The sequence below is a fragment of the Leptodactylus fuscus genome, chromosome 3 (genome assembly GCF_031893055.1).
Source record: "Leptodactylus fuscus isolate aLepFus1 chromosome 3, aLepFus1.hap2, whole genome shotgun sequence".
In the NCBI taxonomy this organism is placed as follows: domain Eukaryota; kingdom Metazoa; phylum Chordata; class Amphibia; order Anura; family Leptodactylidae; genus Leptodactylus; species Leptodactylus fuscus.
In genome coordinates, this window is record NC_134267.1 from 180,356,846 (window position 1) to 180,377,604 (window position 20,759).

Below are 20,759 nucleotides of genomic sequence, written 5' to 3' on the forward strand. Positions count from 1 at the left end.
TTTTTGACGTGTTTTTTACATGTGTAAAAGATTTCATTGAAGTCAATGGGAGTGTTATTTCTACACTACATTATGCTAAATACGCTCGCGTTAACTCCATGTGCACGAGCCCTTAGGCCGGGTTCAGAGTTTGAAAGCGCAGTGAATATTCGATGCACTTAACCCCTTGCTGTCCGGCCGCTTACACGCATTCCTATGGGAGCAAGGTATTCGATCGAATACTACTCGCTCATCTCTATTAATTACCCATGGACTTTGTTGTCACCTGTAGGCCTGCTATATACCTCTGTCCTAAACCTTTCTGGAGTGTGTTTAGCCATAAAGTTTGACATACTGTAGCACCATTCCTTGATCTGGTGTAGGTTATATCAATCCTCCCTTAACCTTTGTCTACGCCGAACCAGTTATCACATATAGGAGATTTTTATCTTTTCTTATAATAAAAGTTATGTTTTACCTTGATTTCTTTAAATGTGACCTACTTCTACTGTGATTTTGTGCTATATATTTATGTGAGTGTACAGGGTTTATGTATTCACACTTGTAATATGCTATTTGATATCTCCATAGAAGGTATTATTTTTGGTACCAATAAAAAGGGTTGTATAAGTTTAGAAGAATATACAAAGATACATTACTAATCTTGTCCCTACTCAGCCCCATTCAAGTAAGTAAGTTGACAACATGTTTTTCTATTATGACACAATCTCTTAAAGCTGAACAATTTTTTCCCAAGAAGACTTACAAGGAAATTTAAGACTGATGTACCGTAAAAAGCATCTGTAATTCCTACTAAACATAAAGAACGTATTATCTTGAGTAGTTTTTCAGCTATCTACCAACGCCAATGAATGTCTCTAGAGAGAAGCTGGGTCCGGAAGTATGTTATTGTTGCAGAGAATATTGGCAAGCACAAGTTACTAGTTATCTCTAAACATTTTTGACCTATGCAGCTATGAGTAAAGGCATCCCACTCTTTCAGTAAAATGAGTGACGTGCTTATGGTTTTAGTTTAGCAGAAATACTGAATGTCTATGGCTTGCTGTGATCACAGCATTGTACTGTACACTGAATAGCTAGTCTATAAATTACCAGTTCTGCTTACCTTATTGTAATAAATGAAAAGCAGGTATTATGACTCAAAAATATCATATTATATTAGAAAAGGCACATTTTCTCTCTCTTCTGTTTAAATGTTTGCATACATGAGTATTTAGAAATGTTAACGATTTCTGTTAGACGACCTCTGACACTGCTACCCCACCACAAGCAATAACATTCATGAATGCACTCATAGAAATAATATGAAGATGAGATGAACTGTTCCTAAAGTGAGCTGTCCCAATTTTTTTGTCTTATTGCATCTATAAAAGGAAATTAAGTAACCTTACATAATAATATAGGATCCTTCAGTTTTTTCTCGTACATATCACTTGAGAAAGGGGTGCGATTCCCCAAAACATTCTGACAAGCGTCATGTGTTAAGTTTCTTGTTGTGTTTCAATAAAGTCCTTTGTATTTCAAGTCAGATTTAGCACAGTGCCTTTTTGTGAAACACTATCCATCGGGAAGGGCTCACTTTGGTCATTTGGGACATATTGATTTGCACTCATCCCCTTGTAGGAAGTGTAGGCTGCTGCTGCTTCATTACATCTGGCCATCACCATAAGAGTATCCCCCTACCCAGGGATAACTCTTTGTGACCTATAACTGGAATCTTCCAGCAGCTCAGTGCTGTCTTCTTTTTTGTAGGATGGTGCGATCTAAAAACTGATGTTCCTTGATCTTGAAGTTCACCTTTAGAAGTTTTTCTGGGCTCTTTTGTTACCATTCGTATTATCCGTTTCATTGATTTGTCATCAATTTTCCCATGTCCAGGGAGATTGACTTCAGTCCCATGGATCTTAAATTTCTGAATAATATGTGCACCGGTAGGCACAGGAACATCAAGCTGCTTGTAGATGGTCTTATAACCTTTACCTTTAATATGCTTGTCTATAATTTTCTTTCTAAGCTCCAGAGACCACTCTTTCCTTCGCTTCCTCTCGTCTATGTTGAGTGTGGTACATACCATGTCACCAAACAGCACAGGGAGTATCTGTAGCTCTATATACAGACCCTCGGACCGATTACAAGATTGGAGACACCTCTGATGCTCATTAGTGGACACACCTTGATGTAATATGTCCATTTGGTCACATTATTTTCAGGGGAACCATCATTTCTGTCCAGGCCTGTTTCATGAGTTTTATTTATTTATTTTTTTAAATTCAGTTGAAGTGAAAAGCAATGTCTGACTTTCATTTGTTCATTTTCATAGAATTTTTACACTCATGTCACCTCCACCTCAAAAATATCTCCAGAATACGCCCCTTGCTTACCAGAGATACATTAAAGACACTTATTGTTGCTCTTATTCACTCTCTGCTTGACTACTGTAACTCCTTACTATTCTGTCTTCCCCTTAATAAACTCTCCCCTCTACAATCTATTCTGAATGCAGCGGCCAGGCTCATCTATCAGGCTAGATGCTACAGCGATGCCTCTGGTCTGTGCCAGTCACTACATTGGCTGCCTATTCATTATAGAATACAATATAAACTTATCACCCTCATCCATCAATCCATAATGCTGCACCTCCCTACATTTCCTGCCTCATCTCTGTCTACCGTCCAACCCGTGCTCTCCATTCACTCAATAACCTAACACTTACATCCTCTATTATCAGAACCTCCCACGCTCGTATACAAGACTTCTCCCAAGTTGCACCACTTCTCTGGAATGCTCTACCTCGGACAATCAGATTAACTCCCAATTTCTACAGTTTCAAACGCAAACTAAAGACACATCTTTTCAGACAGGCCTATCACAATTCCTAATGTAAACCATTCTGTTCCGTAATTAGAATCCCTATAATGAACTCTCCTCTGTTCCCGCTCCCACATTACCCCACATGATATGATGCCATTTCAGACTAACTTTATTTGATCAGGCACCATCTGCATGTTAAAGGACATGACTGGGGCAGCTCATACAGTTTTATGTGTGTGTAATGACAGTAACCTCAGTTACAAAATTGTCTGACCACTGTATAAGCAATGCTACCTACGATGCCACCTCTGCTACCTCTTGTGTCACCCCCTCTACCTCATAGATTGTAAGCTCTTGTGAGCAGGGCCCTCCGTCTCATTGTGTGAAGTGACTATTTCTTTGTAATGTATCTTTTTGTGTGTACTTGATTGAACCCTACAAGTTGTACAGTGCTGCGGAATATGTTGGCGCTATATAAATAAAATGTATTATTATTATTAATTTTGTCAGATTCAGGTTATTTTTGTGACCATTGAGGGTTTTTTCTTTCATTACATGAGGGGTACCAACAATTTTGTCCAAGTGTGTGTGTGTGCGTGTGTGTGTGTGTGTGTGCGTGTGTGTGTGTATATATATATATATATATATATATATATATATATATATATATATATACACACATATATATATATATATATATATATATATATATATATACACATATATATATATATATATATATATATATCCTACTAATATTATAAATGTGAAAGTTTGTGTGTTTGGATGTTTGTGAGTTTGGATGTTTGTTCCTCAATCACGCTAAAACGCCTTGATGGATTTGCGTGCAATTTTCCACAAACATAGTTTTCCCTTAGGATTGAGTCACAGGCTACTTTTGGTGCCACTAAACAACATGGCTTCCTAGCAGGAGACTCACAAAAGCAGGACTCCTAGCCCCAGCTATAGACTCACACACACTGCCTGGCATTTCCTGCCTCAACCTGCCTGCACACTCCTTACTGTCTCCTCAGGAGTAGCCCTCACTCTACTCACTCACATTTACATATAGCTTTCCACTATACATACACAATACAACACATCACATTGTAATTACATGTATCTCCTATCACTGTTATATACAGTACCTGATACATATATACTCCTGTACACAGGCTGTATATACTATATAATTACATGTATCTCCTATCACTGCTATATACAGCGCCTGATACATATATACTCCTGTACACAGGCTGTATATACTATATAATTACATGTATCTCCTATCACTGCTATATACAGTACCTGATACATATATACTCCTGTACACAGGCTGTATATACTATATATTACATGTATCTCCTATCACTGCTATATACAGAGCCTGATACATATATACTCCTGTACACAGGCTGTATATACTATATAATTACATGTATCTCCTATCACTGCTATATACAGTGCCTGATACATATATACTCCTGTACACAGGCTGTATATACTATATAATTACATGTATCTCCTATCACTGCTATATACAGAGCCTGATACATATATACTCCTGTACACAGGCTGTATATACTATATAATTACATGTATCTCCTATCACTGCTATATACAGAGCCTGATACATATATACTCCTGTACACAGGCTGTATATACTATATAATTACATCTATCTCCTATCACTGCTATATACAGAGCCTGATACATATATACTCCTGTACACAGGCTGTATATACTATATAATTACATGTATCTCCTATCACTGCTATATACAGAGCCTGATACATATATACTCCTGTACACAGGCTGTATATACTATATAATTACATGTATCTCCTATCACTGCTATATACAGTGCCTGATACATATATACTCCTGTACACAGGCTGTATATACTATATAATTACATGTATCTCCTATCACTGCTATATACAGAGCCTGATACATATATACTCCTGTACACAGGCTGTATATACTATATAATTACATGTATTACCTATCACTGCTATATACAGTACCTGATACATATATACTCCTGTACACAGGCTGTATAACACATCACATTGTCTGTATCACAACATACACAATATAACACATCAAATCACATTTGCTAGCCCACCAAAATTTTTAAAGCACTTTTACAGTTTCACACGTCTGTGTCCGCCCAATTCTCAAATCACCGCAGACGAAGTCGCGGGTAAAAGCTAGTATATATATATATATATATATATATATATATATATATATATATATATATATTCTTTTGAACATATACAGAACATGCTATGCCACTACACTACTATCCAGCATTGTCTAAACGTGGCATTCCAGCTATTTTATCATTATCCTAATATGTAGTTGTAGCCTTGTATCCAAATCTATAATCAGGATAATAGGTACTATATTTAGGTTTTTGCTCAATTATAGTAATTGTATGTAGAAGCCTTAAATATAGTATTTTTAGAAGATCAAACGAAAAGTCTAGTGCCCTTCTCTAAACCTCTTTTCTTTAAGATACAGTATCTCCAAGATTATATTTTCATAGATGTATAAGGTTACACATTGTGCTGTGTCCTTCTGATGTACCTTTTGTAATTACTGATAATACATACATTTCAATAGCCTCTTACCACATTCTCTCTTTATTTTAATAAATATTGTACAATGCTGACATTATTTTCTGTTATACTTGCATTATTGCATTGCTTTATATACACATTATCATGCCTTGGATGCCAGTCAAGGCTTGAAAATTCACAATTTTTTTTTGTACACGTATGGGTTTTTGCACAAAAATTGTGACTTATCCCTTTCTTAGCCCTGCTCACAACTTTTCGAAAAAGTAAGCAGAATTAGCATGAATCTAGATGGCCTGGGCAACAGCTTGGCCAATGAGATATACCATAACTTGCACAATTAAATTGGTGTGAGTTATATCAAATCTATGTAGCTCCTGACCATCGTAGATTTAATTTCTGGTGCATGGGATCTCCCTTTGGTGTTAAAATTATTAAGAGGACAGAACCTCTTAATAGTTCTGATACTTTCTGCATCAACACACAAATAGGTTAAGGCTGACGCACAAGACGCCGATTGTCATACAACCAGACTCAAGCATTTATCACAAGTTAGAATCACCAAATATGATTTCACCTTCCATAGCCTACACATTACTCTACACGCAGGGGTCCTCAAACTGCGGCCTGCGGGCCACATGCGGCCCACCAAGCACTTCTGTCTGGCCCCGCCGACAACGCCAGCAGGCGTGCATTTATAATGAAGCTCCTGGGGAGCTCGGGCCAGGCCATGGAGCGCACTTCACTTTACTTATTGGAGGGCACCGCTCCCGATGTCTGTGCGACCTGCTCTGCCTCCGGCCCACTGTTTAAAAAGTTTGAGGACCCCTGCACGGCATTGTACTCTTCTAAATCCAGCTACTTTGTTGCCTGTGGATTTAGAAGAGGAGGAAGACGGAAGTAAAATGGAAGAGGGTGACTGGGATCATGATTGTCGGGAATTAATGGCTGTTGAAACAAGGGAAGTAACAAATGTTCATGAAAATGTTGGATAAACAGGTAGAAGTAACAGATTATTTTCATTAACAAATTTTCCACATATTGAGTACTCGCAGTACCCGCGACTTCGTCCGCAGCCCCCTGACCCCCTGCGCAACCCACCTCCTTCGCACGGCCAGGCCTACCGTCTTCAACGCACCCCCCCATGTGTCTCCCCCACCGTGGTGCACCCTTTGCCGCCAGTCCTGGCGGAACTCTCCATCAACCCCTCTCCGCGGCTCACGACAATGGTCCCCGCGGGTTGAAGATATGCAAAGCACCCCCGCTGGACCCCTAAAACAGTTCCCTGCGTGGCCACCCCTGAATACCTGGCTCCCCTTTCCCCACTGGACCTCCAACATCCCTTTCCCCCTCCCCCCCCCCCCAACAACCCTCTGCATTCCCGGACCACCAACATCCTTTTAACCCCTTCCCGCCGATGGCATTTTTTGATTTTCGTGTTTCGTTTTTGACTCCCCTCCTTCTAAACCCCATAACTTTTTATTTCTCCGCTCCCAGAGCCATATGAGGTCTTAATTTTTGCGGGACAATTTTTTCTTCATGATGCCACCATTAATTATTCTATATAATGTACTGGGAAGCAGGAAAAAAATTCAGAATGGGGTGGATTTGAAGAAAAAATGCATTTCTGCGACTTTCTTACGGGCTTTGGTTTTACGGTGTTCACTGTGCAGCCAAAATGACATGTCCCCTATATTCTGTGTTTCGGTACGGTTCCAGGGATACCAAATTTATATGGTTTTATTTACATTTTGACCCCTAAAAAAAATTCCAAAACGGTGTTAAAAAATTTTTTTTCTAAAAGTCGCCATATTCCGACGGCCGTAACTTTTTTATACATAGGTGTACGGGGATGCATAGGGCGTCTTTTTTTGCGGGGCCGGGTGTACTTTTTAGTTCTACCATTTTCGGGAAATGTTATTGCTTTGATCACTTTTTATTCAAATTTTTATCAGAATTAAAACAGTGAAAAAACGGCGGTTTGGCACTTTTGACTATTTTTCCTGCTACGGCGTTTACCGAACAGGAAAAATATTTTTATAGATTTGTAGAGCGGGCGATTTCGGACGCGGGGATACCTAACATGTATATGTTTCACAGTTTTTAACTACTTTTATATTTGTTCTAGGGAAAGGGGGGTGATTTGAACTTTTAATACTTTTTATATTTTTTTATATTTTTTTTTACTTTTTTTTTTTTTTTTTTTTTTTTTTTTTTTTGCATTTATTAGACCCCCTAGGGGTGTTGAACCCCAGGGGGTCTGATCACTAATGCAATGCATTACAATGCTAATGCATTGCAATGCATTGCAAAAAATCATCATCTCTTTTGCAGGCTGTATACACCAGCCTGCAAAAGAGAGAATTTGCAGACCGGCTGGGAGCCTTTAACAAGGCTCCCGGCTGTCATGGCAACGGGGGGTCGGCCCTGGAGCATGCTTCAGGAGCCGGCGATCCCTGCCAAAATGGCGGCGCCCATGCGCCGCCGGGAAGATGGCGCCTCCGGCGCCTTTGACAGCAGCGCCGGAGGGGTTAATGCCTCCGATCGGTCCGGGGACCGATCGGAGGCATTAGAGCCGGTTGTCTACTGCTTAAAGCAGTAGACACCCGGCGGCTATGACGGCCGCCCGGCTCCCGGGCGGTCGCCATAGTTACAGACCCGACACGCGCCGTACTATTACGGCGCATGTCGGGAAGGGGTTAAACAACAACCCTCTTCATCCCCGGATCCCCAACATCCCTTTTCCCTTCCTCCCCCAACCAACAACCCTGTTCATCCACGGAGCCCCAACATCCCTCCTCGCTCCCCCCCCCCATGCACTTTGAAAGGCCTTAATCCCCGCAGACAGATTGAGGTACATATAGCAGCTGTAGTGAATCAACAAGAAATAGTTCTTCATTTCGTTGCAGCTGTTCGTGGAGGTGTATGTCAAATAATAGGATCTACCTGTTGTCATTACATTGACCCTCAAGGAATACTCCAAGTTAGCCAGCAAATACAAGAAGTGAGAGAGATAAAGAAGACCTACTTTTAAAATCAGTTTGGTGGAATGATACATTTTCATTTCTGAATTCAAACTCATGGTATAAAGGAATCTAGGGATGGTTTGGTAGGAATATTGTATTTCATGCGGAATATAGTGTTAGCTTTAATTTGTATTTACCTGTTGTTAAGATGATAATATTCTGTGTGCCAAAAATGACCATGAACATAAGTAAGAAGACTAGAAGAAGTAAAAGAGAAATACTAGTCGGAGTGTTTTGTGTTGAGATCTTTAAGATGGATGATGCAACAGCCATAGAGATGACCATATGAAAGCACAGCTTGACTCCCTGCCTCTCCCGAAGACCTCTCAGCTGTTTGAGAGATGGGTGGAGGACAACATCTCAAAAGGGATCCCATAGTTGCACCTCAGCAGGCACGAAAGAGGTTCTATATGAACGAATTGAGCCAGAATCTGATACATGATCTTGTCACTTACATGAACTGGCTTGCAGATGCTGGGGTTCATTTATAGCTGCTATTATCCACATTTATAGTCGCTATTAACATCCACATGGATAGAAGATGTGTCTGTGTTATGCTTGTGCCAATAAATGTGTGGGAAATAGCTGCTCACGATCAGGCAAGAACAGATGCAAGCATACCCTGGTTTACATGGCTTATCTGTATACTCTGGGAAGTATTGGCTGATTAGAGAGCCATTTCTCGAAAGGTCAGGTGCTAGTTCAATAAGCGAGAAATATATTTCCTCTTTGTTGCACAGCTGTCTAATATGAGAAGGAATATGAGGAATGTACTGAGTAATTACAGTATGAAACCATGAACTGATAAGTCTCAACAGACCCCACTTTAAGTGTATAGGACTGTTGGGACAACAATACAGATGTGAACAGAACCTTCTATTGTGTTTTTCTGCATTAGAGGTTTTTTAAAACATGTATTACAATTCAAGTTTTTATGATATTTGTACTGATGATACATTAATCTATTGTGTACAGCACTGTATGAGTAAAGCTAAGTCCACACTTTTCAGCTTGTTGTCCTGACACAATGACAGATGAAGACAGTGTACCCTCCATTTGTAAACACCACCATTCACTGCAATGCTAAACACAAGATAGAAAACTTCTTTAATCCTGATTGTTATGGTCTTAAACAGAAAATAAAGCCTGCAAAAAGGTTTATATGATATTTTTTATGAATTAAAACACTCACTGGATATAATTGATTGTACGTTTTACCATGATTTATAGGAGCCCCCAATACAAAAAAGTTTGGGATATTGAGTTTGGCACTTGTGTATTGATTTTTTTTTTCATCCTTAGGCCAGGGCCGCACATGGTGTAAAAAACCACAGCGTTTTACAGTCACAGCAAAGTGGATGAGATTCTAGTGAATCCCATCCCCAATTTGTAGTAAAATACTTCCTGTAGGCACATGGCAATTTCTAAAATCGTTGCGGTTTTGGAAGACGCAGTATGTCAATTATACCTATGGGAATGTCGGTGCTTTCCCTATAGGTATAATGGAAACAGAAAGTCCAGAGAGGAAACCTTATTTTTTTTTTTTCATAATCTTTCTTTACAGACCTTAGGACCTGCACAACTCTAACCAGGTGACTGTTTCTGAGTAAGTCCTCAGACAAGACCTGCAGAGGAAAGAGAAGAACCTTCATTATTACTTGATTCTCCCAGTACACACTCTGTTCCATTTTCCTTGGTTTGCAAGTGATATGTTCTATATCCCTATGTCTCCAAAATGTCAAGTTCACAACTCCTGAGGAAATATAAAAAAACAAAAACTTGAGAGTCCTCAGTAGATGATACCTTTTTCAATGGCTAACTCATAATGATGACCGAATATGACGTTTCAAAGCTCTTTGGCTTCTTCTTCAAATATAACTAAGAACAAGTTCTGAAGGGTGCATATTTATGTACAACAGGACACATAGGGATAGGATTTCAGGAGGGAGGGGGATGAGGAGAAGAGGCTTATTAGTATAAACATGTAAACAATTCACAGGTCCTAGGTTCTTATCTTTATGGTTGTCTTAGTTCAGTGATTTCTATAGCATGACATGAACCCATGTGAGACATTCATTCCATTCTCCAGAATGTTAAATAGGGTCATGCTCTTGTATTCATGAATCCGTTGCTGTTTCCTTGATTTAAAATACTTTGGCATGAGAATTTTTATCTATCTATCTATCTATCTATCTCTCTATCTGTCATCATCATCTTGTTCACTGTCTCTCTAGCTATCAGATTGCACAATATAGTTTCCTTTATACATTACAAGCCAACGCTTAATGCATGAGACATTCCCTTTACAGTCGCATTGTGATATAGAAACAGTTATTTATCTATTATTATTTCCAGATGTATTCTTATAAGAACAAATTTCATTTAGTTATATTTTCCATTCGCCAAGGAAAATCTACTCATAATAAGAGTTAAAATTTAAAAAAATATGATACTCAACTTAATCCACCATCAAAGTTTATATGGAAATTACATTAGTGAACATTTACAGTGTCATTCCTCAAATGGTCTGATGATTCATCCTAATGTAATATTCCATCCACCATCCTATTAGACGGTAGCGCTGCTAGACACATTTATCTCTGGGAAATGTAACCTCAATCCTGCATATAAAAATACATTTACTATACTCTATACATTCACGAAGACTGCTGTGGAAGGGAGATCGTTGGAATGATTTGTGCCAAATTCATTAAAAAGTGCAAGAGTCAGATTTATTAAGACTGGCATAGTGTAGGCCAGTTTGTACGGGGCAGATATATTAAGACTGGCATATTGTACGCCAGTTTGTACAGGGCAGATATATTAAGACTGGCATATTGTAGGCCAGTTTGTACGGGGCAGATATATTAAGACTGGCATATTGTGAGCCAGTTTTAATAAAGAATCTGATTGGCACAGACACAGAAATTTATGAAGAGATTGGCCTCTTCATAAATCAGTTGGATGTCCCTGTGCCATGATGGAAATCTACATTATTTAGGAACTGGCATAGATTTTAATATAACTCATGGCAGTGTGGCACAGATTGGGGCTTGTAAAAGGCCTTGCACCAAATTTGAGTCATAATATCACTGGACTATAACAGAAAACTGGTGTAGAGGGATTCATGAATGTGTTTAATAAAGTTATATAATTTGGGACTGTCCAAAATCTAGAAAATCCAATATATATGTGCTATGACATAATGCATATTTATGACATTATAACTTTTAATAAATGACTACATGTTTTTATTAACCATCATTTATTTTTTTTCTTTTAGTTTACTTTACACATACGTGCCATCCTAGCACATGACGTGGATGCAGCTGTCATAGGTCAATGCACTCCACTCACTCAATCTTGCACTCACCCTTAACTCAGGCTACAAATTGAGCATAAATCGTCCCCGAACACAGCCCACGCACCCCAAATACACACCGCCACCACCAGTGACTTGAGATTTACACATCTCTCCAGCAGTCAGACACACCTCCAAGAAGTAACCTTCAATATACCAATGTAATACCAAAAGGGTTCAGTGCTATGTATAAAAAAAAACATATATAACAAATGGTTTGCTGCTATGTATTCATTCCATTCTAAACTTTATTCTGATATCCAAATATTTAAAGCTGATGACTCTTACTTACGCTAACAAATGATACCAAATTCCCAGGTAAGTAGGAATATTTCCAGAGGTGTAACTAATAACCACTTGTTCTGGTTGTGTAATCTGTGACAGTATACTTACCTACCATATGCCCTTTATATTACCAGTACATTATAACAAGTGACAAGTCATAAGTGTGACCCCTCTTTCCTAAAGCTGTGCCCTTGGATATTTCTGCTTACACAGAACACATCCAGCTGTCAGAAGTGTTAGTCTGCACAGGTTGGGTGTGTTCATTTCTACTCTCTACTATATTTATACTGTTCTGCTTTTTTGCAGAAGAGCAAAGAAAATATTGGAAGAGCAGCATCAGTGAAGAAACTGATACGAAGACTTTCTTACAATGGGGTCTGTTCAGTTTCTATCTGTATATTACAATATATTTGCCAGCTTTTGTAATGGAATCTGTGACAGAGCCTACAAAACACATGTGAACATAACCTTATTAGCTTTTGATGTCATCAAGAATTTTTCCATTTTCTTAAAGCAAACAAAGATATTTGAAATTATTTCACTTGAAGCCCAACTTCGTAATGGAGCCCATAAATGAGACTAATGAATATCAGGGAGTCTACAACTAACACCAAATCCCTGGAAAACTAAGGCATGTCCCCAGAGCACTTCCACCTTATTTCCAGGAGGGAATGGAGATCCAAAGCTGAATAACAGAGGCATATTTGGAAACTGTACAATCACCTCTACAAGGCACTGTGATCAAGTGTATAACCAATTTACTGCTGGCAGACTGCCCTTAAGAAAGCTAGAGATGCTTCTGAAACTGATCATTGTCCTTAGCTGGTGGTATGTGAAGTTGGGAACCCCTTATTAACTTTTGCATCAGGACCTGTGAGTTTTTAGCTAAGCCTGGGGCTCTCTATTAGACTTTTTATTTGCAAATCTGAGAACATCTGTTATATTTCAAGGGGCTGAGATATCCAGTTAGAGCTTGATCCATAATTTAAAAAAAACAATAATTTATCATCATCATCATTATCTACAAATGGTTTCAGTTGTTTCCTATTGGTGACTTATGATGTTCCTTGCTGTAACATATGAGCACGTTTTCCCTGCAGAGTCACTTATCATGAAAATAAACCCTACAACGCCATCATATAAAATGAATTAAGCTCTTTGTAGTTTATCATGATTTATTAGGATTATTTAAGTTTTAATTTTCTCAGTTTAGCTATGGCCCGGAGATAGATGCAAGTGAGGAACAACACTAGTTGCAGCACCTCATTTAATTCTGTCTTTGCCTATGATTTTAATTAACCTAGTACATCTAAGTGTAGTAATATATTACAGTAGTAGAGTGCAGTTTTCCATTTTATATAAACTTACTTTAATAACCACAATGTTTTCAGACACGTTTCTCAAATTTATAAGATGCTAAATGAAAAATTAAAAATATGTATATCATAAAACACATAATAATAGAAAGTTACCAACTATTTTATTCCCTACAAAAAGATATAATGTTCATGCACTTGAATTAACTCTTTAAAGCTATGGAACACTTAATAGCTGATATGGTACAATAACTAATATTCTTCATTGTCCTAAATAAGTTCACACAAACTTCATTGCATAATGCATAATAAATAGAGATGAGCGAGTAGTATTCGATCGAGTAGGTATTTGAACGAATACTACGGTATTTGAAATACTCGTACTCGTTCGAATACTGTCGCTATTCGCAGTAAAGATTCGATTTAGAACCAGCGTTGATTTGCTGAATGCTATACACTGTATAGCATTCGGCAAATCAATGCTGGTTCTGCAGCAGGCTCATCCTTGCTAGTTGGGAGAGCTGGCAGCTGACTTTTTCTCTGAACTTACTCTCGCATTTAACTCGGGCTGGCAAGGTCTCATCACTTTCAAACTTCATCTGCAAGCACATCTTGTGGCAGCCCATTATATGCTAGTTGGGATCCTTGGCAGCTTGCGTTATGCGGGAGCTGACTTTTTCTCATAGGAATGCATTGACCAGCGTTGATTGGCTGAATGCCATACAGTGTACAGCATGGGCCAATCAACGCTGGTTCTGCCGGAGGCTCGTCTGTGGTCCGATCTTAGACTCCGCCTTCTCACAGACGAGCCTCCAGCAGAACCATCGTTGATTGGCCGAATGCTGTACACTGGCCAATCAACGCTGGTCAATGCATTCCTATGAGAAAAAGTCAGCTCCCACATAAACGCAAGCTGCCAGCTCTCCCGAATAGCAAGGACGAGCCTGCTGCAAAACCAGCGTTGATTTGCCATTCAGACAATCAATGCTGGTTCTGCCGGACGAGTAAGGGCCGGTTCACATTAGCGCTTGCCTCCCGTCCGGAAGGAATCCGCAGGAGGACCCCCCGAAGGGAATATCAGCGCAACTGCAAGCGCTGTGCAGTTAAAGCGCACGGACCCCATAGACTATAATGGGGTCCGTGCGATTTAACTGCACAGTGCTCCTCCTAAACACTTTCCTCCTGCTACTCATGGACTTGGTGACTCTCCTTTAGTCAAATAGTGGTTTCCCCTGAAATGAGCGTTTTTTCCCATAGACTGTAATGGGATTCGATATTCGATCGAGTAGTCGAATATTGAGGCTCTACTCGAAACGAATATCGAATCTTGAATATTTCACTACTCGCTCATCTCTAATAATAAACTGATAAAGGGTACCTGAGTTTTCATGAATAGTTGAAATATATGCAGGGTCTTGCTGGTCGGTCTGTTCTATGACTGTATAAGCCTTCATACATGGTGTCCTTTTGGTTTTTCAGTTTGTCACTGAGGCTGTACAGTAAGGGCATTTACCCCTTCCCCTATCCTATATTATAACTACTATTTGTTTATTTACATGTAATTCTGTCAGGAGTAACTGTATAATAACAAACCGTTTAAAAGTGTACAAATGAGCATAATATGGAAGATCCAGGAACACTGAATTGTAAATACAAGGGTCAGGGGATGTAGAAGATGAGGCGCAATGAGGTCACCACATTGCACTTCCTGTGAGGGACCTGGGCTGGAGTCTACTAGCAGGGAGAGGTTTCAGCCTCAGTATTCAGCAGGGGCGCGAGGTTAGGTGAGTAAAAGCTTTATTATTTTATGAGAAATAAAAGGGTGCCATTACTAAAAATGTGGGACACATATTTATTATTAATCCCACACTATATTTACTATTTACTACCTGAGCCTAGTATTGGCGTATTAGTGGTCTGTATATGATGTGTTTTGATTGGTAATTCTTTGTAATTCCCCAGTATAGCAGTACACATATAGTGATACACCTGTGGTTGGCTTCACAACTATATATGTTTATATATTTTTTTCCTAATCTTTTAATACTATTCCAATGCTACTGGAACTGCAGCACTGACTTCTGAAATGACTAAATATGGCAAGTAAGGATTTGTAGCCCCAATTTTAATTTTGCCCATGGCCACATTTTGTCTAAAACTGGTCCTGTGTACAGGGTGCACTATATGTTCACTAAAAGTGCCTAGACGGGGCAAGAGGAGGGTGATATATAGTGAAGTGTATGGTAAAGTTGTGGACGGGGTATATCTCACCTGGCTTCCTCAGCCAGGCAGGGTACTGGAAATCCAGAAGGATACATGTTACTTTTGCAGAACGTAGTCTGCTAGGACTCTTTATTTAAGTTATATGGCTGGATTTTCTGGGCTGGAGGACAGGTTGTCAGTGGGAGTCTTCCAGTCTACTGCAGGTTTTTCCGTAGTCAGGTGTTTTCAGGTGAGGCTTCCTGAAAACACCCTGGGGTGTTACTGGGGAAGGAACCCTAACCCTGACAGGTTTGCAGCCTAGTGGAGAGAGCGCCCCTGGGGTGGATGTTATACACAGTCTGCCACTATGTTTGGTGACACGTCTCTGTCCTGCACTAGGTTAGTAAGACATGTGGCTGTGTAGTTAGAGCTGGGCAGGATTAGGTTTTGTTTGCACGGTGTCTTTTTTTTGTTGTTGCTCAATAATCTAAATCCACTGCCTGTGTGAACTGTGTCATTGCTAACCTCCACCATGTGAGCTGTTCCCTATAATGTGTGTATATATACTGCATATATATATATATATATATATATATATATATATACAAACCTTCTTTTCCTCACATGTATAGTTGATCCCCGTTATATGACTGCTAATCATCAACAAATTAAAACCCCCTCACTGTTTGCTCACATTGGTCTTCAGGGAAGGTCTTAAGGACACGGGTTGACCTCCATGACAGTTTCTGTGTACGTGAGGAATTTGGTAGGGAGGTTAACAATGTGTGCTCTGGTAATCTATGAATAGGGAGTGTTACTAAGATACAAGGCTTCCATTGTGGACCTAAGTCTCCCTGCAGACACCACAGCAGTAATATACCATAGGGAAATCATAGTAGTAGTCATGACACTGGGATAGCTGCCAAAAATGTGCACAGTGATGTGTTATATCCCCACGTCCACACAGGTTTGGGGAGGTAACTGGAATTAAACTGAGAAAGAGCAGCTGGATTTAGCAAAATATAACTTCCAGTATATTCTGTCTCTGGAGAATGTGACAATATGAGAATAACATGTACAGAGGTGTGTAAAAATATTAATATTACAAATATAATATTACACAATGGAAATAAAAAAAAAATGTGAAAATAAACCATATAAGAACATGTATATTAATATTCACCATATTCCTGTCCACAGCTATATAGAATAGGAATAAAATGATTTAGATATCATTTTGTGATCTGCCAAATTCTTTTAGTTTACTGTTTACTGTTTGTTGTGTGAACTAGACTGAATAATGAAAATGTAACATCTTACATAGTATAAAACAGAGAGTGAAAAATGAGGCCATTATACAGTAAATGGAAGGCCAGCTATTCTGAACAGCATAACTGGCCTATTTATTGTATTCTACACTAAAATTACTCAGTACCAGGGGCATAACTTGAGAGGGCGCAGAGGGTGCAGTTGCATCGGGGCTCAGTAACCTTAGGGTTGGACCATAAGCATTGTTATCAGTATTTGGATTGCAGCTTCCATCTGGCCCATAAGTCAAGGAGACCCACAGATTACCCTAACCATACTAAGGGTGATTAAACTCCTTAGCACACATAACTAGAGATGAGCGAACACCCAAACGTTCGAAGTTCGAAATCCGATTCGAACAGCCGCTCACTGTTCGACTGTTCGAACGGGTTTCGAACCCCATTATAGTCTATGGGGAACATATACTCGTTAAGGGGGAAACCCAAATCCGTCTCAGGAGGGTCACCAAGTCCACTATGACACCACAGGAAATGATGCCAACACCCTGGAATGACACTGGGACAGCAGAGGAAGCATGTCTGGGGGCATAAAAGTCACTTTATTACATGGAAATCCCTGTCAGCTTGCGATTTTCGCAAGCTAACTTTTTCCCATAGGAATGCATTGGCCAGTGTTGATTGGCCAGTCTCCAGAATTCGGCCAATCAGCGCTGGCTCTGCCGGAGGAGGCGGAGTCTAAGATCGCTGTACACCAGCCTCCATTCAGGTCCGACCTTAGACTCCGCCTCCTCCGGCAGAGCCAGCGCTGATTGGCCGAATTCTGGAGACTGGCCAATCAACGCTGGCCAATGCATTCCTATGGGTATGCAGTGATGCAGCAGAGCTGAGCTTGGCACACACTCACCTCTGCTGTGCAGAGACTCAGCAGACTTGGCAATGCAATGAACTCACGTAGTTTAGAGTTCATTGCATTGAACTCAGCTCTGCATCACCACTGGCATTGGCCAGCGTTGATTGGCCAGTATACAGAATCAGTATACAGAATCGGTAGAGCTGAGTGTGTGCCGAGCTCGCACAACAGAGCTGACTGGCACACAGTGTAGTTGAGCAGAACTGGCTCAACACTGCTGAGTCTCTGCACAGCAGAGGTGAGTGTGTGCCGAGCTCAGCTCTGCTGCATCACCGCATACCCATAGGAATGCATTGGCCAGCATTGATTGGCCAGTCTCCAGCCTTTGGCCAATCAGCACTTTCTCTGCCGGAGGAGGCGGAGTCTAAGGTCGGACCTGAATGGAGACTGGTGTGGGGCGATCTTAGACTCCGCCTCCTCCAGCAGAGCCAGCGCTGATTGGCCGAAGGCTGGCCAATCAACGCTGGCCAATGCATTCCTATGGGTATGCGGTGATGCAGCAGAGCTGAGCGAGTGCCGAGCTCGGCACACGGTCAGCTCTGCTGTGCCAGAGACTCAGCAGACTAGGCAATGCAATGAACTCTAAACTACACCAGAGGTGTAGTTGAGAGTTCATTGCATTGCCAAGTCTGCTGAGTCTCTGTACAGAAGAGATGAGTGTGTGCCGAGCTCAGCTCTGCTGCATCACCGCATACCCATAGGAATGCATTGGCCAGCGTTGATTGGTCAGTCTCCAGCCAATCAGCGCTGGCTCTGCCGGAGGAGGCGGAGTCTAAGATCGCTGTACACCAGTCTCCATTCAGGTCCGACCTTAGACTCCGCCTCCTCTGGCAGAGCCAGCGCTGATTGGCCGAATACTGTAGACTGGCCAATCAACGCTGGTCAATGCTTTCCTATGCGGTGATGCAGTAGAGCTGAATGTGTGTGTTGAGCTCGCTACGCCACCGGCGTAGTTAAGCACAGCACGCACATTCAGCTCTACTTCATCATGCCAATAGACTGCATTCTATTAGCATGATGAAGCATAGCTGAATGTGTGTGTTGAGCTCGCTACGCCTCCGGTTCTGCTGGAGGAGGCGGAGTCTAAGGTCGGACCTGAATGGAGACTGGTGTGTAGCGATCTTAGACTCCGCCTCCTCCGGCAGAGCCAGCGCTGATTGGCCGAATGACGTCTTCTGTATCTCATTCGGCCAATCAACGCTGCTCAATGTATTCCTATGGGAAAAAAGTTTATCTCACAAAAAACACAATTACACACCCGATAGAGCCCCAAAAAGTTATTTTTAATAACATTCCCACATAAATAAAGGTTATCCCTAGCTATCCCTGCCTGTACAGCTATCCCTGTCTCATAGTCACAAAGTTCACAGTCTCCTATGACCCGGATCTGAAATCCACTATTCGTCTAAAATGGGGGTCACCTGATTTCGGCAGCCAATGACTTTTTCCGGTTTTTTTCAATGCCTCTGTTGTTGTAGTTCCTGTCCCACCTCCCCTGCGCTGTTATTGGCGCAAAAAAAGCGCCAGGGAAGGTGGGAGGGGAATCAAATTTTTTTGAAGTTTGCCACGTGGTGTCCGTATGGAATCGAACATCTTGAACAGCCTGATATCCGATCGAACATGTGTTCGATAGAACACTGTTCGCTCATCTCTACACATAACCATGAGGGGGAGTTCACACGGAGTTACGTGCCGCGTGAAGTGGCACGTAGACGCCGCGGGACCCTTTGCGTGCCGTACACGCTCCCATTGATTTCAATGGGAGCGGGGATCGTATGCGCAGCGCTAGTTTGCGGCCGTGAATAAATGCACGGCCGCAAACTAGCGCGGCACATACGATCCCCGCTCCCATTGAAATCAATGGGAGCGTGTACGGCACGCAAAGGGTCCTGCGGTGTACACGTGCCACATCACGCGGCACGTTACACCGTGTGAACTCCCCCTTACTATGAAGAATTCACTGCAGGGATGAGGTCGGGGTCCGGACAAAAGATTGCACCCAGGCCCACAATTCTTTAGTTACGCCAGTGCTAGATACAAAGTACTGATTGAATGAAGAGTTTACAATTGATGATGCTTCTTTTGCGGATTCTGAATTAAAATGGAAAGGAATCTAACGTGTGTGAATTCTGTTTTGAATTTAAGGCCATTTTTCCATCAAAAAATATTTTTTGTGTGTGAACATGAAATTATTCTTAGGGGGTGTCAGGTAACCACGGCAGTCCCAATAGAGATAAATGGATTGAAAACATACCTGCATGATCTGCCAGTATGTTTAGATAGGGAAATCAGGACCCCATGCTCAGATTTGGCTAGAGTCCCAGTAGTCAGATTTCAACTGATCCTGTCCTATGGATGGTAGTAATATGGGCTTTACCTATGTCTTCTCAAGAAATCCTCAATGGATTAAAGCACAAGATAAGTGGATAAAATTTTAATAAATGCTATCCACGAGTTTCAGAAATTCTCTGCAGTGTTTAAAATGTAAATTTTTATTGCAAATTTTCTTCTGGATTTCACACTGGGGGGGATTTATATATGTGTGTTTTATGGTGCAAATATGACACCTTTTTGACATACTTGAAATCTGAATGGCATAGATTTCAATTTTGGTGAATGGGACTGCGCAAAGGCGTGCCAGATTTATTAAGATGTCAGAGCTTCTTAAAAATTCAGGCACATCTTGTGTCACCTAGGGAATGAATTAAAAGTGGCCTAGCAAATGCCTGTGAATATGTGGCAAAATCTGAGTGTAAGACATACAGATTTTGCCGTGTATTTGCTACTGGATATTTGCAGATAACTCTAGAGACAGATCTGAGACCAAAAGCCTGTGTACCCTGTTGTTAAATGGTATTTTAATATTCTCATATGGTGTTTCTGTTGTGTTACAATCAGGTCCTATGTGCCAATATTCATATGATGAACAGAGTACCACGGGTACTGTGTTATATATAGCTGTATTCAGGTAAGAGTCATACTTCAAACAGTTCAA

General features: G+C 40.7%; 1 protein-coding gene across 1 annotated transcript in view; it reads right to left on the reverse strand.

Moving 5' to 3' along the window:
- Window positions 1-8,919: 8,919 nt before the first annotated feature.
- LOC142196912 (phospholipid scramblase 2-like) overlaps window positions 8,920-20,759 on the reverse strand; it is a 47,386-nt gene continuing 35,546 nt past the window's right edge. The window contains exons 9-11 of the mRNA XM_075266892.1: window positions 13,541-13,555; window positions 9,989-10,175; window positions 8,920-9,166 (exon numbers count right to left, since the gene is read on the reverse strand). Coding sequence (XP_075122993.1) covers window positions 8,920-9,166; window positions 9,989-10,175; window positions 13,541-13,555 — 449 coding nt within the window. The remainder of the gene's footprint in view (window positions 9,167-9,988; window positions 10,176-13,540; window positions 13,556-20,759) is intronic.